The 17742-nt window shown below is 42.7% G+C and overlaps 1 protein-coding gene across 2 annotated transcripts in view; it reads right to left on the reverse strand.

Annotated features, from left to right (window-relative positions):
- Positions 1-17742, reverse strand: part of PIGU (phosphatidylinositol glycan anchor biosynthesis class U) — a 91584-nt gene that overhangs the window by 32239 nt on the left and 41603 nt on the right. For both annotated transcript variants that reach the window (XM_013053375.2, XM_004746585.3), the window contains exon 7: positions 6844-6941. In XM_013053375.2, the coding sequence (XP_012908829.1) occupies positions 6844-6941 (98 nt within the window). The remainder of the gene's footprint in view (positions 1-6843; positions 6942-17742) is intronic.

The following is a 17742-nucleotide window of genomic DNA, read 5'->3' on the forward strand; positions in this document are numbered from 1 at the left end:
CCCTGGAGCCAAACTTAATCTAGAAGTCCACATTGCACAGTTCCCAGTGAGCAGATAAGCATTCATTTTCCCCACCTTTTTTTCTCAATAGCAAATGCTGACTTAAAATGAAATGATTAAGTTGAAGAGTTGGGAGAATGGTGCCTTAAACATTTGGATCATTTTTTTTTAATCTTTTCATTGTAAAATAAAATACAAAATACAGAAAACCACATAAAACAAATACATAACCTAGTGAATGAGACAAACATCCATACGGTTATAACAAAGAACTATCCTGCCACTCTCCAACTCTCTCTCTGGTGCCCTGCGCCAAACATAGTCTCTTCCTGCCTCCAAAGTCACCACTGATCCTGGCTTGTAGAGTACTCACTTCCTTGCATTTCTTAATGGTTTTCTATCAAAATGTACATCCCTTGTCTATTTTTTTTTAATTTAATACAACTTCTTAAGTCTCTCTCTCTCTCTTTTTAAAAAAATTTATTTATTTGTCAGAAAGAGAGAGCACAAGCAGGCAGAGTGGCAGGCAGAGGCAAAGGGAGAAGCAGGCTCCCCGCTAAGCAAGGATAGCCCAATGTGGGACTTGATCCCAGGATCCCTGGGATCATGACCTGAGCTGAAGACAGCCACTTAACCGACGGAGTCACCCAGGTGTCCCAATTTTTAAGTCTCTTAATTTACAGATCCTCCAACTCATTCCACTCATGCCCCCCTTCAATTCATAGGTTGAAGAACCTGTATTTAACCTAGAACTTCCCACAGTTTGGTTTTTGCTAATTACATACTTTGTCTTTGTCTTCAGTATTTCTTGCAAGTTGGCAGCTGGATCCTGAGGCGTGATCAATTTCAGATTTTATCCCTTTGGCAAAACCCTGGTGGTGGTGTGTTCTTTTCTCAGGAGGCCTGATTTTTGTTTGTTTTTCATGTTAGTAGCTATTAACACTCAATGCCTAGATCCACTGGTGTTGGAAAATGATGCTATGCTATCAATCTGTCTCCATTTGCAAGCTCCGAAATATACAGTAGCTCACCTACTATATGGTTGCCTAATGGTATAGGAAAGACAGGATAAATGCTTAATTTTTTCCTTTTCGTTTCAGTTTTCAGAAAGGTAATGAATTGGTTCTCTATCAATTCTCGTAATTTGACCAACTGCCAATTGATCTTTTTAATATCACTATGAATATCTGGATTTAAGTGTAATTATGGATTTCAATCCATTGCACTTCTAATCCTAACGAAACTCAAACTGTCCATCTTTGGTCAGCAGGAGCCTCTTCAAGCTGGATCCTGAGTTCTTTTGAGATGACCCTAGAAGCCTTTCATAGCTTCCTTATTATCTGGTCTTACAATGGTCTAGGATTATCCTATGTATTTCCTGCCCTAACACAGAATCAGCCATTTCTCTGAGAAACTCATTTCTTTTAATGGGTAAAAATGATATTGTAAGGTCACAATCTGAACCCCAAGGATACTCATTGACACTGGGTTGGTCATTGTTTCTAAACCTTTTAGAGGACATAAACACACACACACACACACACACATTCAAACTTCTACAGGAGCCATGTAGGTAACAAACGAGTGAAGGGTAATAGAAATGAAGCATAGGGCCTATGCCTAACTGTGAAGACGGCATACCTTGTCTAAAGGAGACAGATCTCCCAATTTTCTAAAAGAAGCCAGAAATATAAATTTTTAACATGAATTTTTAAAATGCTGACAACTAATTAAAATAATTAAACAGCATGGTCGAATAAAACACCTCTGTGGGCCAGATGGAGTCCATAGTCTGTATCCTCTCAACCTGCAAAATATAACCTATAGTTATGTCCCAGAAGTTTTATGGTTGCTAATGTATAAAGAAATTTAGGGAAGTAAGAGAGTTCTCAGACTGCTTAAGAAAAGCCTAACTGTAACAAGAAAGGGGAGAAATGTGTAATTATCTCCCTCCCCCAACTCTCTAAGGCACTAGGAAGAAAAGCATTTTCTAGGGGCGCCTGGGTGGTGCAACTGGTTGAACATCCGACTCTTGGTTTCGGCTCAGGTTGTGATCTCATGGGTCGTGAGATTCAGCCTCGCATCGGGCTCTGTGCTCTGTGCCTAGTCTGTTTCAGATTCTTTCTTCCTCTCCCCCTACCTCTCCTGTTCATGCTCTCTCTCAAATAAATAATAAATCTTTAAAAAAAAAAGAAAAGAAAAGAATTTTCTATACAGAAACCATTTCTTTCTCAGATATGGTGAAAAAGGCAAAAAGTCAATTAGCAGGAAAAAAATTTCAAAACTCTTAAGGAGGTTGAAATCTAACCAAAGTTTTTATACCTAAGTTCTTAGACTAACAGGAGGAGACCCAAGAGATGTCTTTTACATGATAGGTATATTAGAGGCAACAAAGCTGGTGGAAAAGTTCATTGCAATTGCATGGTCACGCACGCACACTCATTGTCATCTGTTCTAAAGAGAAAGGAAGCTAACAGCATTGCCACCTTTGCCTTGGCCCCCTCCTGGAAGCAGCAGAGACAACAGGATGTTGCTGGGGAAAGAGAGTAAGATATGAAAATTCCAGATAAGGTCCCAAAGAAGGCTTGGGGAAGGACACAGTTATCAAGAAAGAGCTGGTTGGGGGCCACCCAGGCGGCTCAGCCAGTTAGGCATCTGGTTCTTTTTTTTTTTTTTTTAATTTTTATTTATTTGTCAGAGAGAGAGAGAATGAGAGCGAGCACAGGTAGACAGAGTGGCAGGCAGGGTCAGAGGGAGAAGCAGGCTCCCTGCCAAGCAAGGAGCCCGATGTGGGACTCGATCCCAGGACACTGGGATCATGACCTGAGCTGAAGGCAGCTGCTTAACCAACTGAGCCACCCAGGCGTCCCAGGCATCTGGTTCTTGATTCTGGCTCAGGTTGTGATCCCAGGATCATAGGATGGGGCCCTGCATTCGGCTCAGCTCACAGCGTGGAGTCTGCTTGGGATTCTCTCTCTCCCTTTGCCCCTCTCTTCCCACCTTCTCACCTCCTCCTGCCTGTGCTCCAGTACACACCCACACTCTGTCCCTCAAGCAAATAAACAAAACATTAAAAGAGAGAGGGAGAGAGAGAGAAAGAAAGGAACCAAGAAAAAAAGAAAGAAAGAAGGAAAGAAAGAAAAGAGAAGAAAAAAAGGAAAGAAAGGAAAAGAAAGGATGGAAGAGAAAAGAAAAGAAGACCTGGTTGGGTCTGGCTCCTTTGGTGCAAGTTAATATCATGTGACCTGCTGCTCCAGGCTCCAGAAAGTATAGAAATCACAGGACTTCTGACACAGTTCAGACAAAAGAAGGTCAGATTGGGTTAAAGCACAAACCATAAGAACACTCATAAGCAATTTCCTCCTGGTTTCTATTACTTTCTTTCAAACAAACTAAGAACCTCAAGCCATTGAAGGGGGGCCCAAGACTTAGGAATCCCAAGCAAAAGGAAGGAGGGAACAAGAAACTTCCCAATTTGCACCATCAGCCTCCCTCTGCCAGCCCCATAGCTTCAGCCTGGAGGTCCTATGCACTTGGCATATCCTTCACTGTAGCCTCTAGGTGCTGTGCCCTAAAGTGACTCTATTTTATTCTGAATGCTATCAAATCATAACAGTTTAGCTTCTCTCCAATTTGAAACCAGGCCATAAGCCAAGGTCAGAAATAAAGTTGTTGGGGACAGGAAGAGATGAGCGTAAGCTACCATTCTCATAAGTGACCCACCAGGGATCCGGATGCAGCATCCCCTGCCTTTGACCCTGAAGCCTTCCTGGGTCTCTTCCTGGGAAGAGAAAAACAACTTTGCCTCTGGCACTGATCAGACATTAGCTTGTCTGCAACCTGCCTTCGGTACCCTCTAGAGATTTCCACCAGAAGAATGGAGGTAGGTTTATAGTATCAAAGGAAGAAATACAAACTAGTTTTTATAGTTTCTTTGACTCTAGAAAATGAATTATTTTCTTTCCCTCTCTTATCACCCCACATACCCTCAGACTGATGACCATGTCCTTTCCATGAACTCTTATACTCTGTTTTACTACTTGATGTGTTAACCCTCTGCAGTAACTAGTATTATATTATCCCCATTCTAAGGCACAGAGAAGAGACTGAATAAGGTGACTGACTCAATTCCATGACTCAGCTGTACTGACTATTGATGTCAGGAGGAAATATGAGTTTTAAACAAAAATGATTTTACAAAAGGCAATATTTAGAAATTGGCTTAACAAACCATTTTAAGGGGCACCTGGGTGGCTCAGTCGTTAAGTGTCTGCCTTCGGCTCAGGTCATGATCCCAGGGTCCTGGGATCGAGCGCTGCATCGGGCTCCCTGCTTGTCAGGAAGCCTGCTTCTCCCTCTCCTACTCCCCCTGCTTGTGTTCCCTCTTTCGCTGTCTGTGTGTGTGTGTCAAATAAATAAACAAAATCTTAAAAAAAATTTTTTTAAATTTTTAGTCAGTTCATGCATACAAATAAATATATTTTTAATAGTATTTATTTGATAACTAGTGGCACAAAAATTCTGGTTATATGCATTCCTCTTAGGGCTCGGACTTTGTAAAGAATGAACTGTAAATATGAATAAAGGAAATGCAAACAGCATATTGTTATGTGGAAAAATTCTTGGATTCAACAGAATCAAGAACAAGAACAAAGCAAAACTTCACAGTGCAATGATACATCTAGTAGACTAGCAATCATAAGTCAAATTTGAAGAGCCAGTGCTGGCAACCTGAGAGGAAATGGTTCACTGAATTTCATTTCATTTTTTTTTAAGATTTTATTTTTAAGTAATATCTACACCCAACATGGGGCTTTAACTTACAACCCAGAGATCAAGAGTCACGCCCTACCGACTACCAGCCAGGCGCCCCTGATTTAAAGCACTCTAGACGCTGATGGTGGCACTACGGATTGGCTCAGGCTTTCTGGTGAACACTCCAATCTTATGTAATAAGGACTATGAAACTTCTCACACTTTTGGGTCCAGTGAGTCAGCTGGAGGATACACCTTAAGGAAATAACTTAAAGAAAACCAAATTACTCTACTATTTATACCAGTGACAACCAGGGCACATCTCGAATTCCCCAAACAGGACAGAGAACAAGCTAATCATGTATCACTGTGTACATCAACACAAAAACATATTATAAGTCACTTAAAATGACAAGTAGATAGCCTATTTCAATAAATGAAGGTATATACCCAGTTTTAGCAACAGTGTTTATAATTAAGAACAAAGGCTTGGGACGCCTGGGTGGCTCAGTTGGTTAAGCAGCTGCCTTCGGCTCAGGTCATGATCCCAGCGTCCTGGGATCGAGTCCCACATCAGGCTCCTTGCTCAGCAGGGAGTCTGCTTCTCCCTCTGCCTCTGCCTGCCATTCTGTCTGCCTGTGCTCGCTCTCTCCCCCCACCCTCTGATAAATAAATAAAATCTTAAAAAAAAAAATGTTTAAAAAAAGAACAAAGGCTCTGCCCTCCTCTCTCTCTGCCTGCTTCTCTGCCTACTTGTGATCTCCGTCTCTGTCAAATAAATAAATAAAATCTTTAGGAAAAAAAAAAGGGGGGCACCTGGGTGGCTTGGTGGGTTAAAGCCTCTGACTTTGGCTCAGGTCATCATCATCCCAGGGTCCTGGGATCGAGCTCCGCATCGGACTCTCTGCTCAGCAGGGAGCCTGCTTCCTCCTCTCTCTCTGCCTGCCTCTCTGCCTACTTGTGATCTCTGACTCTGTCAAATAAATAATAAAATCTTAAAAAAAAAAAAGAAGAACAAAGGCTCTGAAATCAGACATTTCTTGGTTTGAATCACGGCACTGTCCCCTGTATACTTTCACAAAATGTTTCTCTTTTAAGAATGAACTTGGACCACGCAAGACCTGCAAGTGGTCACTTGCTCTTGAGGAGACGCGTGTGTTCTCAGTGACGTGGAAAAGAGAGACCGATGGCAGGCTCTTGCATCGGGCTGTCCGAGTTCATATCTCAGCACTGTCACTTGCCAGCCATGTCACCTTAGGCAAGTGACTACATTGCCCAACACTTCAGTTGCCATTCATGTGTCTAATATGGCTAATATTAGATGAACGCATGCCTAATAATATGACCTGCCCCATAAAGTTCTTATGAGGCTGAGATGAAATGATGCCTGCAGAGTGCTCAGTAGAGTACCAGACACAGTGGGTTCTCAGTAAACACCAGCAACCTGTATTCTTCAATTACTAGGTACTGATCACCCACCATGGTCTTATTAGCACTGCATGAGGGACACCCACTACATTTAATCCCTAGAAAAACCTTACAAGGTGAGTATCCTTATACAGAAGTTTAAAAAAAACAAACAAACAAACAAAAGGAGTTCATGAGTGTTGCTGGGGGGTTGGGGGGTGAGGGATGGAGTGGCTGAGTGATGGACATTGGGGAGGGCATGGGCTACGGTGAGCACCGTGAATTGTGTAAGACTGATGATTCACGGACCTGTCCCCCTGGGGCAAATAATACATTTTATGTTAATTTTTAAAAAATGAGCTCAGAGAGGGGTCTATGAATATTAGAGGAGAGAAGGAGAATGCAAGATGGTTGGTAGATCCCAACTACAAACATGTAAAATGAAATACGCTCAGACCTTGGCAATGATATGCATAATTGGAACTTAATGGTCACAAGGCCCGTTTTGTTTCAAGTTAGTCAAGTATCTTTGTTCATGCTTTCAAGTAGAAGCAAGTAAATGTGAGATAGGGACCCAGTCCCACTGCTTTAACTGAGCCATGCCCTTCCTTCCCGCAGGCAGTGACCAGGGGAGGTATTAAATGTCACTTGAGTGCTGGCTTCCGACCAGCAAGTGCTTACCTGGAGGAGATAGAGGAGTCCTGGAACGAACAAGGTGAGTGGGTATAGAGACTGGTATGTTGCTAAGGCAAGAAAAATAGCACTGAGGAAGGCACTACCTGTAAAAAGAAATAAACATAGGCAATAATTCAGCCTCAGCAATCAAGATTAGACTTGGCAAGTCCCCCAAACGAGAAACTTTTCGTAACTGGTCAAATAAGTTCTTGTCATGTGTCTCCCTGTGTACAAGACACTATGCAAACTCACACATTGAGAGCTTCTCTGTTTGATTTCCCATGAAAGGAATCTGAGTAAGTCCAAACTATTTACCTTTAGCAACCTAAGACACCTCAATTATGTTTCCTTTACATTTTCAGACCAAGAAAGATTTCACAAAACTTTGGCCTAGGAGCACCTGGGTGGCTCAATGGGTTAAAGCCTCTGCCTTCGGCTCAGGTCATGATCCCAGAGCATGACTTTCTGCAGAGACTGGGATGGGGAGAGAAGAGGCCCTTTGGTGGAGGAGGGAGGCTAACGGTCCAACTCCATCCATTCTTACAAATGTATGGAAAACAAACACGTGACTTTCACCCCTCTCTCTCCCGGGAGACGCCAGGGAGCCAAAAAAAACACAGCCCCCTTAATTGCCGCAGATCAGTAATTACTGTCTGGAGCAGCTGACTATCTATAAGGCCCAAGAGAGAAGAAACGGCTCATAGCATCATCGAATGGACTTGTGAGTTTCAGAACACCTCCTCCCAAGGTCGGGAAGAAGCAGTCTTCCTTCTTTAGATGAAATCATTTGGAAGGAAAAACCTGTTCCTTCTGCCATTCTCTACCGTAAGTGGCATCAACATTGCCCTGGCCCCCACACTCCCTCCAGCAGTCATCACAGCCTGCGGATGGACGTCTGGAACACCCACCGAGGCAGTCCCTGCTCTCATCACCTGTTGCTTCTTTCCTCAGTGCTCTCCGCGCCTCCTCCCATCTAGTTCTCCAGAGAAGTACCAGAAGGACCCTTCTAAAACACAGATTACATTGTGACAAACCCCTCTTTAAATGCTTCTGATGCTTCCATTTCATCTAGTGGATTAAGTCCAAACTCTAGCTGCAAACAAGGCTTCGCTCTCTGGGTGTTAATTCTCCAGCTTCGCCTCTCACTGCTCTCCTACACTCACCCCATCCTCCAGCTACTCTGGCCCTTTCCCTAGTTTCTGAAAACACCATGACCTTTCATTCCTGTGTCTGTTTCATTCTGTTCTCAGCCTATTCCTTCTGCCCAAGTTGTCCTTCCTTGCCCCTCTGATGGAGACGCAACCTCCAGTGGCCAATTGAAATGTTACTTCCACTATGAAGCCTAAGCAGAGAGGATAACAATGGTGATTATAGCTAATGGTGGTCACTTATAGGATAGGCCAGGTGCCTACCCTCTACATCCAGAACAATGCTGGACTTAAAAAAAAAAAAAAAAAAAAGCCCTTAGTAAATGTCACAAGTACCTTGTGAAAGCTCTATTTTTCTACCCGTTTTTATTCCACCCATTTTACAGGTAAAGAAACCAAGGTACAGAAACAGAAGGTTAAATAATGTATCGTCTTAAGTAATGGAATCATTCATGATTCCAGTGCCCATTCTCTTAGTTTATTCAATACCCTCATTCAATGCTGAGATTGTCTCATAATAATTTGCTAATGGTGCTCTCTCTCCCCATCTGTTTGTAACTTTCTCCAGGGCAATAATCTCTCTTCACTCTAAACCTCCAGCACCTAGCACAGTGCCTGGCAAACTTGATGAATGAATGAGTATCATTCACTGATACATACGAATAAATCCCTTTGAAAAATCCTGGCACGTTAAAGAAAACCAGTGTTTCTTTTTTACTGAGATATAACTGACATATAATATCGTATCAGTTTCAGGTGCACAGTACAATGATTTGATACTTGTGTATATTGCTAAATGAGCATCACCATCAGTCTAGCTGAAACCAAATTCTTGAGGAAGGAAAACTCAGCAAGTGTTAAAACACAGGTAATGGGGGCGCCTGGGTGGCTCAGTGGGTTAAAGCCTCTGCCTTTGGCTCAGGTCATGATCCCAGGGTCCTGGGATCGAGCCCTGCATCAGGCTTTCTGCTCAGCAGAGAGCCTGCTTCCTCCCCTCTCTCTCTGCCTGCCTGTCTGCCTACTTGTGATCTCTGTCTGTCAAATAAATAAGTAAAATCTTAACCCCCCCCCCAAACACAGGTAATGAAACATGGGCAAAGCACAAAAGAAATCTGACTCTTGAACACAGCTGAGCCTGCTGATGAGAAGTTGAGGACTTGTGGCAGGGGGCTGGGACCAGAGAAGGCTCAGTGTGGAATAACCTACTGGAGGGCAGAGGCCTGCGGTCTGGCAGCAGAAACGCAGTTCTCCGACAGGCAGGAGCCTGGTTGTGGGATGCCGGGCCCAGTGTGGATCGTGTGTGTGCACAAAGTGAGGGGGAGTATGGAGACCCACAAGAGACTCAGGGCTGTATTGTTTTGAAAAAAGCTAGAAGGGGCAGGATGAATGGATTAGGAAGGCAAAGGGATGATGATATGTGCTTAAAGCAAGGTCAAGAAAGACAGAGAAAAGTAAAAGGCAGGGCACCTGCCTGGCTCAGTTGGTAGAGCAAGCAACCCTTAATCTCAGGGTCGCAAGTTCAAGCCCCATGCGGCGTGGAGCCTACTTAAAGAAAAAAAAAATAAAAGAGGGAGAAAAATGAAAGGTGACTTCAAATATTTTAGATAAACTGTGCAATGTGCAAACCTGCTCTATGCCAAGCCTGTGCTGGGTGCCAGGAAGACTGGTAACTGAGATAGCTTCAGCCTTAGGGAGCACCCAGTAATCAAGGGCAAAATACAGAGGGAGGTAAGGACGAAGCTAGCCCATCCGGGGAAGCTGACACCTAAGTTTTGAACAATGATAGGCAAGGCCCAGCAGTCCTAGGGAACAGTGAGTGCATAGGCAGGAGGGCGACGGACAGCAGGGAGGAGGGGGGCTATAATTAGCTCGATGGGCAAAAACAGGGCTAGAGTAGGGAGGAATGACTGGGAAAGGGCACAAAAGAGACTCTTGTGGATGTTGGTAACATTCTGTTCCTTAATCTGAATGCTGATTACTCATCGTTTTGTGAAAATTCATGGAACTGTACACTAGCAATTTGTGTACTTTCTGTATATATCTTATATACACTTCAAATGAAAAGCTGTAATCTACGATGTCTTAGCATGCAGGCAGGTAGGGGTCAGGCGGGAAATTGCACAATTATCCCAAAGCATTGACCCACAGGGCCTAGAATGACGGGTCAAATAATGCCTAAAACTGCAGCCTCATCTTGACCAGAGCTAGGGGACCCCACTCATCTAACCGGGAGGAGCTACGCCAAAAGGACAGTGAGTTTTACCAAAACAAGATAACCTACTATTTATCTGCTAGGATGACCCAGATACTGGGATACTAGGTTTTCTGGCCAAGCCCTAGTCTTCGGCCTTATCATGGGACTATTAAAGGAAATCAGTCACACATGTATGTGCCCTGGCTATACTAAGAATTTCATTATCTACTCATCTAGCTTTGAGTATGTTTTCCAACCCTCTATTTGTATCAGGGTGGGGGCCAAAACAAGCTGTGGCAAGACCTGGAGTAACAATGCCTCCAGGGACTCCACCTTGAAGCCATATGGGCCCAGGGAGGTGGTGGAGCTACAGGACAGAGGAGGAATGCAGCCGAGGTGGGGCTCTGGAGGCTCGTTGAAGATCAGGTCTACAAGTGGAATAAGCAGAGAGGGGTCACAGATAGTGACCTGTACTAGGACAGGCAGTGGGACAGACTGGAACGTGATGGGAAGGGCTGAGATCCCACAGGATACTCAGAAGAGGAAGTTGCACTAGAACCTGGGCAACAAGCAAGATCCCTGGGAAAGAGGAACTGATGCTGGGGGCGGGCCCATGGACTACGTTCCTTGCCAAGTGCTCTGTTAACAGGGCAGGCGCTCTGGGAGTAAGTCCTTCCCTATCAGTGATGATGATCATTTATTGAGCACATACTCTGTTCTGACATAGCTGTAAGCACTTTACATGTACTAAGTCCTTCCAATAACTCCATCAAGTGGGTACTATTACTCCTCCCATTTTACAGAAAAGAAAACTGAAGGACAGAAAGGTTGGTTTGCCCAGGGTCACAAAACTCATGAATCCTAATAATAGGATTTGAATCCAGACAGTCTCGATTCTAAACCCCACACTCTTTAACTACATCACTATGCTACCTTCTTGATCTCTATCCATAAAAATGACGATATGCAGAGCAACTGTTTCTTGAATGGATTCTGCTAAGGAAGCATGCTAAGCAGTTTATATTTCTTGTTTATTCTTTCACTAAATCTATGAGGCAGACATGATCTCATACAGAAGTTCCAGAGGCCTTGTGATTTGCCCAGGGCTACAGAGCTGATAACTAGCAACTAGCAGGTTTTGGAGCTGGGGTAATCTGACCAAACCTCAGGCTGCTTTGTCATAGGGTCCTCTGTGACTTTCCTCATGGGTGGGGCTTTAAAAGTCCCATATGGAAGTGGTGGGCTCAGGCCAAAGGATGGTTGTTCTGCCATTGCTCTGCCAGGGCTGAGCTCCAGAAAAAGACCCTCTCATTTTGATCTCCAAGTCCTCCCCAAAAGGCTCAGGGAGCCCCTATCAATCCTAGGGGATCTTTTAAAAAAGAGCGCATTATTAAGAGTAATAACCAGCATCACTATTCACTGAGCTCTTAGTACCTCCCCCACACTATGCTGTGTTTTACACGCACCATCTCATTGTTCATCATCTTTGTTCTGCACAATAGGGACCTTTCAATCCCCATGCTATACCTAAGGAAACTGAGGACCAGAACAATTAAGTGACTTGGTCAAGGGGATATAACCCGGAAATGGAGGAGCTGGGATTAGCTACCAGATCTGTGCCACATCATAGTGGCCTGAGCTCTTAATCTTTGAAAAGCAAGTCCTGTCACACACACACACACACCCTCTTGGTGGAACAAGGAGAGTTGGAAGGGTCCTTAGGTGGCAAACCTCAAGAATTCCTAGTTTGGGACATCTCATTATTGACAAACACCAACAGTGAACAAGCAAGACTAACCATTAACATCTGTTTGTTTTCTTTTTTAAAGCCTAATGAAGATTATTTCACAGGGACGGAATATTTTAATTAGCCACTGAAAGGCAGACTACCCCTTGACCGAAAGCCCCAACCTTTGAAGTGAAACCCAAACTGCTCCACTAAAATAACATCAACCCTGACCTTAGACCTGTTGGCTGGCCAACTCCACAAAAAGGACATCACGATACAATGGCCTTGGCCTTGTCCTGGCCTGTAGCTCTTGATGTGTCCCAGGCAACCCTGGACTGCCACAAAGGAGGCCATGGGAGGGGACAGAGCCAATGAAGACACTCTGTTCTGTCGGACACTAGCTCCATGGAAATCTGGGGAGACAGTTGCCAAGTTTACTTCCACTATCCCTAACTTCTTATCAATCAAGTAAATTTGTTTTTAATTATGTGCTCATTGAACCAATTTTGGGCAAAAAGATATGAAAAGGAAACAGAAACATGAGCTTACTCTACAGAAACAAGTGTTATGCTTTAGGAATCTATTTTCTATCTATTTTTGTTGTTTTAACATAGTTAGGATTATATTTTATTTAAATATACAATCTTATATTCTGCCTTAAAAAATAAGTATCCTCACATAGTTTGCAATTAGTTTTTTTAAAGATTTATTTATTTGAAAGAGAGTATGAGCAGGGGAGGGGCACAGGGAGAAGGAGAGAGAGAATTCTCAAGCAGATTCCCTGCTGAGGACGGAGCCTGACCCAGGGCTCAATCCCAGGACCCTGAGATTGTGACCTGAGTCCAAATCAAGAGCCAGTTGCTTAACCAATTGAGCCACGCGGGCACCCCTACAATTATTTTTAATCATACGGGCAAACCGTGCTTTATGTAGCCATTCTTCTATTTTGAGATTTATTTTTTTCAGGGAGAGAGAGAGAGAGAGTAAGAGAGAGAGTACTCTCACTCACATGCAGGCCTATGCAAGTGGGGGGCAGGGGCAGAGGGGCCTCTCTCTGTTTTGAAGTATTTTCCATTTTTTTCTAGTCATAAATAATCCTGCAGTTAATGGCTTTGTATCATAAAGCTTTGTCTATATTTCTGCACTGCTTTTGGATAAGTTCTCAAAAGTAGAATCAATAAATCAAAAGTACAAACATCTTAAGACTATTGCCAAACTGTTTCCCAAGAGGCCTGTACTAATTTCTAAGTCAACTCCCCATGTAGGAGAATGCCTATTTGACAGCACCTTTGTCAGCACTGAGCAATTATCTTCTAAAATCTTTGCCAAATTGAAGGGGAAAAAAAATAAGATAAGCCACTCCTGTGTTATTCCAATTTGCTTTTATTGATTATCTATGGAGATGAATATGTTCCCATATTTTTTAGTCATTTATATCCCTTCTGTGGGAATTCTCCCAACTGTTTCTTTTTAAAAAATGTTTTAAAGGGGCGCCTGGGTGGCTCAGTGGGTTAAAGCCTCTGCCTTCAGCTCAGGTCATGATCCCAGGGTCCTGGGATAGAGCCCTGCATCAAGCCCTGCATGTGTGTGGGGGGTGTAAGGGGATGGGGGGGTGTGTCTGCTCAGCAGGGAACCTGCTTCTTCCTCTCTCTCTGCCTGCTTCTCTGCCTACTTTTGATCTCTGTCTGTCAAACAAATAAATAAAATCTTTAAAAAAATTTTTTTTAAAGATTTTATTAAAAAAAAATTTTTTTTAAGATTTTATTTATTTGAGAAAGAGAGAGACAGAGTAGGGTGGGGGTGGTGGGGAGAGAGAGAAGCAGATTCCCACTGAGCAGGGAGCCTGATGCAGGGCTGGATCCCAGGACCCTGAGATCATGACCTGAGCTGAGGACAGATGCTTAACTGATTGAGCCACCCAGGGGTCCCCTAACTGATTTTTTCTTTTTTTAAGATTTTATTTATTTATTTGACAGACAGAGATCACAAGTAGGCAGAGAGGCAGGCAGAGAGAGAGGTAGAAGCAGGCTCCCTGCTGAGCAGAGAGCCTGATGCAAGGCTCGATCCCAGGACCCTGGGATCATGACATGAGCCGAAGGCAGAGGTTTGAACCCATTGAGCCACCCAAGCACACCCCAACTGTTTTTCTTCCTTAAATAAAGAGTGAATTATTCCTTTATAAATGTTATTAAAATTTAATTATGTGGTACAAATATTAGATGTAGAAAAATGACTCGCAGATTTAAGTGAACCAACTTTATTGTATATTCTGTTGGTAGAGATTATTAATACACTCAAAGAGAGTGGTTCAGAGAACCAACTAAAATAGAATTCTTCAAATATTTAGACATATTTTAACAGATTACTACTTGTGATGGTCTCTGTTTATAGCTGCCAACAATGGAAAATAACTTAAATGTCCAAAAAAAGGGAAAGTCTGGGACCCCACAACAAATATACCAAGGAATGGAAGTGGAGCTGGGGCTGGGTGATAAAAGACTTTTACTTCTCATTTTACACGTTTGAATTTCTTTTATTCTACCAAGTACTTCAACTACTTATATGAACTACTCCTAAAAGTTTAAAAAAAAACCCAAAAAACCTAAATTTAGATTTAAAGAAACTGACATGTGACCAATGTCACACAATTCACATGAAGTAAGTGATAAAAGTAAAACAAAATGGGAGTGCCTGGGTGGCTCAGTTGGTTAAGCATCTGCCTTCAGATCGGGTTATGATCCTAGCTAGGGTCTTGGGATTGAGCCCCACATTGGGCTCCCTGCTCAGGGCTCAATCCCAGAGCTTTGGGATCATGACCTGAGCCAAAGGCAGATGCTTAACCGACTAAGCCACCCAAGTGCCCTTAAATATTCTTGTAGAAAAGTAAAATAAAATTGTGTGTATAACATTATAAAAATGTCTATGCATTCATCTAACAGAGATCTGGATCAATATAACAAAAAGGTTTTGTTCTGTGGAACCAAAAACAAAGTGGCCACAAAAGGGATACGCAGTTGTTTTTTTTTTTCATGTTTCCCCCCAAAACAAAACCTTTCCATTGACCTAAAGAAACATAAAAAAGACATTTTTACAGGCACCTGAGTGGCTCAGTGGGTTAAGCCGCTGCCTTTGGCTCAGGTCATGATCTCAGGGTCCTGGGATCGAGTCTCGAATCAGGCACTCTGCTCAGCAGGGAGCCTGCTTCCTCCTCTCTCTCTCTCTCTGCCTGCCTCTCTGTCTACTTGTGCTCTCTCTCTGTCAAATAAATAAATAAAATCTTTAAAAAAAAAAAAGACATTTTTGTAAATGGAATATTTCACATTCTTGTGTGAGACTTTTATTGCGTGCACCTTCAGAGCCCATGTCTTCTGTCTTTGCACTTGGCTTATTTATTTATAAAGTTTATTTATTTAAAACATTTATTTATTTATTTATTTAAGAAATCTCTACACCCGACATGAGGCTCAAACATGACCCAGAGATTAAGAATTGCATGTTCCAGGCTTCCTTGCACTTGGGCCTTTTTTTTCCTTTTTGAAGATTTATTTATTTATTTATTTATTTGAGAGAGCATGTACATACCTATGCACGCATGTGTGCATGTGGGGGGATGGACAGAGGGAAAGAATCTTCAAGCTCACTCCCTGCTCAGCATGGAGCCCAACATGGGGCTCGATCCCAGGACCTAGATACCAGGACCTGAGCCGAAGTCAAATGCTGGACTCTTAACCGACTGAGACACCCACGTGCCCCTGCCCTTGGGCTATTTTCAAGTGGCATTTCCAAAGGCTGGTGCTCAATCCCTTCTGCCAGGCTGCAGCATAGAGTCCTTATTTTAATGAAGGCCAGGCACCTTGATGAATGGGTCTACCAGAGCCTGGCATTCTGGAAACAGGGACCGAGAGAGGGAGTATTCACAGACAGCAAAGAGTCCTCATTATCTTGAAGTTGTTTCTAACAAAATGATCACAATTTCCAGAACAAGAAAATTCAGGTTATGCAGTATCTAGTCACGAATAATAAGTTAAATTAAACAGCCTACAGAAAGACCACCCATGACCACTGCAAGAGAAACAATGTGTTAGGAAGACCTTGTTGGGAATGAAGTCATTCCCATGCCACCTTAGAAAGGAAAATGTAAAATGTAAAAAATGTAAACTCTAAGTAAAAGGTTCTATGTGTAACTTTTGATTTTCTATTTCCTGAGTGTGCAAACTATTCAGCAACAAGGTAGCAAAATAAAGACTCTCATACACTTGTTATGGGAGCATAAGTTAGTAAAAGTCTTAAGCCAATTTAGCAACAAATTTCAGAAATCCTGAAGAAGGTACATACCCAGTGATATAATAATTCTATTGCCAAGACTTCACTGTAAGAAAATAACTGTATTTCTGTAAGAAATAATCTGTATTTCTGTAAGAAAATAATTTCCACATGGGTGTGGAAATTACTATACAGCAGAAAATTGTATTATTTAAATAGCTGAAAACTGAAAAACTAGCTAAGTATTTAACAGTAAAATTTGGTTAAAGAATTTCTAAACATTTCATCCATATAATGGAATAGTATGCAGCCATTAAACATGGCTGATCTATGTGTAGATTATATTATTGACCCCAATTCTCCACCCTCCCGGCTCTTTGTCACATAACTTTGCATTTCCTATTGTGGACAGGATGGAAGTCTCCACCACAAGCTCTGCCATGTGTTGTTTTTATTCATGGGACGTTAGCATGTGTGATGCAACCAGAAACTTAAAAAGTGCATGCCTGGTAAGGCTTGTTCATCGTTGTGCCTCAGTTATCACTATGAGAAGACCATGCCTAGTTTAATCCCCTGGTCCAGGAGGATGACACACATGTGGAAAGAGCCCAGCCTAGATGAGCCAACTATAGCGAGCCACTGATGGATGAATGAGCTCCAGTGAAACCAACAAACTGCCTAGACGAGTCTAACCTAGATCAGCTGATGCCTAGCGGACTTAAAGATATATGAATCAAGTAAAGACTTATTATTGTTTTAAGCCACTGCATCTTGGAGTAGTTTGTTAAATAACAGTCTTGTGGCAACAGCTGATTGATAACAGTATTTAAAAGTCGGAAAGAGGAGCACCTGGGTGGCTCAGTGAGTTAAGCCGCTGCCTTCGGCTCAGGTCATGGTCTCAGAGTCCTGGGATTGAGCCCCACATCGGGCTCTCTGCTCAGCAGGGAGCCTGCTTCCTCCTCTCTCTCTGCCTGCCTGTCTGCCTACTTGTGATCTCTCTCTGTCAAATAAATAAAATCTTTAAAAAAAAAAAAAGTCTGAAAGAAAAATGAGGGAAAAAAATCTGGAACTACATACCCCAAATGCCAACAGATTTCCTGTTAAAGCCAGTAGATTGATCACATGCATATCCCTCACTAACATGACAATAAAGGAATAAAACTTGTCTTAAACAACAAAGCAGAGGAGATTATAGCAAAATAAGGTTTAATGCAATAGAGGAAACATAAAACAATGAAAATCAATCTGAAAGTTTGTATACAGACCAATCAGAACCCCAGGTCATATCTCATTTATGTGCAGCCAGTGGACAATCCCTACATAACTCATCTTTCTATCTACTACTTCACCTCCCCGACACTACAGTTCTGGAGAGCACCCACTAAAGAGGCACAGATCTAGAAGATACTATGCACAGTAATGGGCTAAGGTGAAGTGTAATGAGATTACATAAACTCTATTGTAATCAGCCACATCCCCCATTCCTGCTCTCTCAACTCTAGCAATTGGTCACATGAGCCCCCTACCCCGCCAAAACTCCATCTTGGTTATTCTTAGGCAAGACGCTGGAG

Source organism: Mustela putorius, unplaced genomic scaffold, assembly GCF_011764305.1.
Source record: "Mustela putorius furo isolate JIRA1106 unplaced genomic scaffold, ASM1176430v1.1 tig00000743_pilon_pilon_pilon, whole genome shotgun sequence".
NCBI classification, from domain to species: domain Eukaryota; kingdom Metazoa; phylum Chordata; class Mammalia; order Carnivora; family Mustelidae; genus Mustela; species Mustela putorius.